General features: G+C 47.2%; 1 protein-coding gene across 1 annotated transcript; it reads left to right on the top strand.

The window, feature by feature from the left end:
- The first annotated feature begins 458 nt into the window (after positions 1 to 458).
- C1H21orf140 (chromosome 1 C21orf140 homolog) lies at positions 459 to 1,220 on the top strand. Its single transcript, XM_054391350.1, has one exon. The coding sequence runs from the start codon at positions 459 to 461 to the stop codon at positions 1,218 to 1,220; it is 762 nt and encodes a 253-aa protein (XP_054247325.1).
- The last annotated feature ends 909 nt before the right edge of the window (positions 1,221 to 2,129 follow it).

The raw sequence follows: 2,129 nt of genomic DNA, 5'->3' as shown, positions 1-2,129 counted from the left end.
TTTCAAGACCACATCTTTCATGAGGCCACACACTTGTCAGGCAGGAAAGGAATGGTTTTTACCACTAGTCTCAAAGTTCAGGCATTGGCTTCATTTCCATGCTGACTCTGGGCAGCTCCTTCCACCATATCCACTTTCCTCTGGATTCCTTTCAGAAGTGCCTGCCTGGCTCACACATGCACACAGTCCAAGCACCCACCCAGTGCTAAAAGAGAAGGAATCACAATGTTCAAGGTGGGCAACCTGATTCCAGAAGCCACCAGCTGCACAGCTGCAGCCTACCCAGCCTGATGGAACCATTGGTTTCCAAGATGCCTCTGCTGCTGCTGCTGCTGCTGCTGCTGCTGCTGCTGCTGCTGCTGCTGCTGCTGCTTGGGTGGGACTCCGTGGAGCAACACCAGGGCAACAGGAGCATTGTGAGCTCTGCAAGTATCCTTCATGAGCCTGAAGACATCAACATGCAGCGTTTCACAAGTCCACTCCTCTGCCACATAATTCGCAGGGGCTGCTTTGATGCTGCTTCAAAGAGGCAGTGCCTGCACTATTTAAAAGTTCTGAGGTCGCTGCAGCATAGTGGTTTCAACACTGTTTTTCTAGGGGAAACAGACATTCCAGAAAGTCTCATAACAGGAGAAAAAACAGCCGAGGAGACCAGCTTGCGCTGGCCAGTATGGACACTTGTTCATGCTGCCAGCCACCAAGGGTGGGTACCCTGGAGGCACAAACTCCTATTAAGAGTCGATCTGTCCACCCATCTGCAGAACGCTATCTTTCAGGAGCTGTGTGAATCTCTGACCATGTCCTATGGGAAGTGTGTCATTGTGACAAGGGATAAAATGCAGCCGATGCATGTCGGGGCCGAAGAGGGCAAGGAGCCGCAGCTGGGAACGCTGCCACCAGCCACACCAGCCATCTGCATGTCCAGCGTTGAGTCCTGCCGCGAAGCTGCCAGAGCCAATGGCCATGAGCTTCTTGTTGTGCCTTCATCTTACAACTACCTCTACCCTATGGCCGTCGCCTGGTCCTCTTTGAAATGGTTTATTATAAACAACAGGAAGGACTTTGCCCTCAGATCTATTGGGAACAACTCCTCCTATAGGTGTATCCTCTTCGGTGACTTGATTGTTAAAGGAATAGAGAAGATGACCCCAAACAAATGGAAGGTAGTGATCAACAGAGTGAAGAAGTGGGAGAACTACTACCTCGACACCCTTTCTTAAATGGTTCTTCCTACAGTCAGGCTTCAAAATGTGTTTTGATGTTGAATGAGTTACGGCGATGCAGCTCTGCTAAACCCTTTCCTTAACAGGGTATAAGCCTAAAAAGCCACATCAATAGCACTAATAAGAGCTATAATTTCAAATCCAAATGTTTATGTGTATTCTAAGTGGATAATCATTATGCTTGTGCTAGGAAGGGACCTCCTTATCACGAAAACGGGACAAAACATGCCCAAGACCCAGCCTTCTGCACAAATTCTTCTATTATGGGACTCATAAGACCATGCCACAGATGTAAATGCCTTCAATTTCAAGAAATATGGAGCTGTAACATGAATTCTGTAGGTCAAGGCTGTCATTAACCCCAATGGGATACCTCCTCCCAGAGAATATGCTGTACTGTGACTGACACCACAGTCCACAGCTTACAAAATCACAGAATCACAGAACATTAGGGGATGGAAGGGACCTCAAAAGATCATTGAGTCCAACCCCCCTGCCAGAGCAGGACCACCTAGAGTAGGTCACACAGGAATATGTCCAGACAGGTTTTGAATGTCTCCAGAGAGGGAGACTCCACAACCTCTCTGGGCAGCCCATTCTAGTGTTATGTCACCCTCACAGTGAAAAAGGCTGAAGAATTTCCCTTCAATGCATGCATTAGATCTCTATCAGCTCAGTAAGTCATTACACTGAGTACCTCATCTCCAAGAGTGGACTGCAATAAACATTTCAGTGACAGGTAAAAGAAAGCTTTCTCAAAGGGAAGTTCCTTTCTGAAGTCTTACAATTAGCAGTTGCTTCAGGCTTTAGAGCATGAAGAGTCCAGTCTCTCAGGATAAAATATGGCAATCGTCATCGGGGATTTCCTTTATCCATGACACTGATTACTGAGATGTAATAATTTAT

The sequence above is a fragment of the Indicator indicator genome, chromosome 1, assembly GCF_027791375.1.
Source record: "Indicator indicator isolate 239-I01 chromosome 1, UM_Iind_1.1, whole genome shotgun sequence".
NCBI classification, from domain to species: domain Eukaryota; kingdom Metazoa; phylum Chordata; class Aves; order Piciformes; family Indicatoridae; genus Indicator; species Indicator indicator.
This window is presented reverse-complemented; position numbering and strand designations above follow the sequence as displayed.

Coding starts and splice junctions, on each gene's coding strand:
- C1H21orf140 (XM_054391350.1), top strand. CDS start 459: ATGCAGCGTTTCACAAGTCCACTCCTCTGCCACATAATTCGCAGGGGC.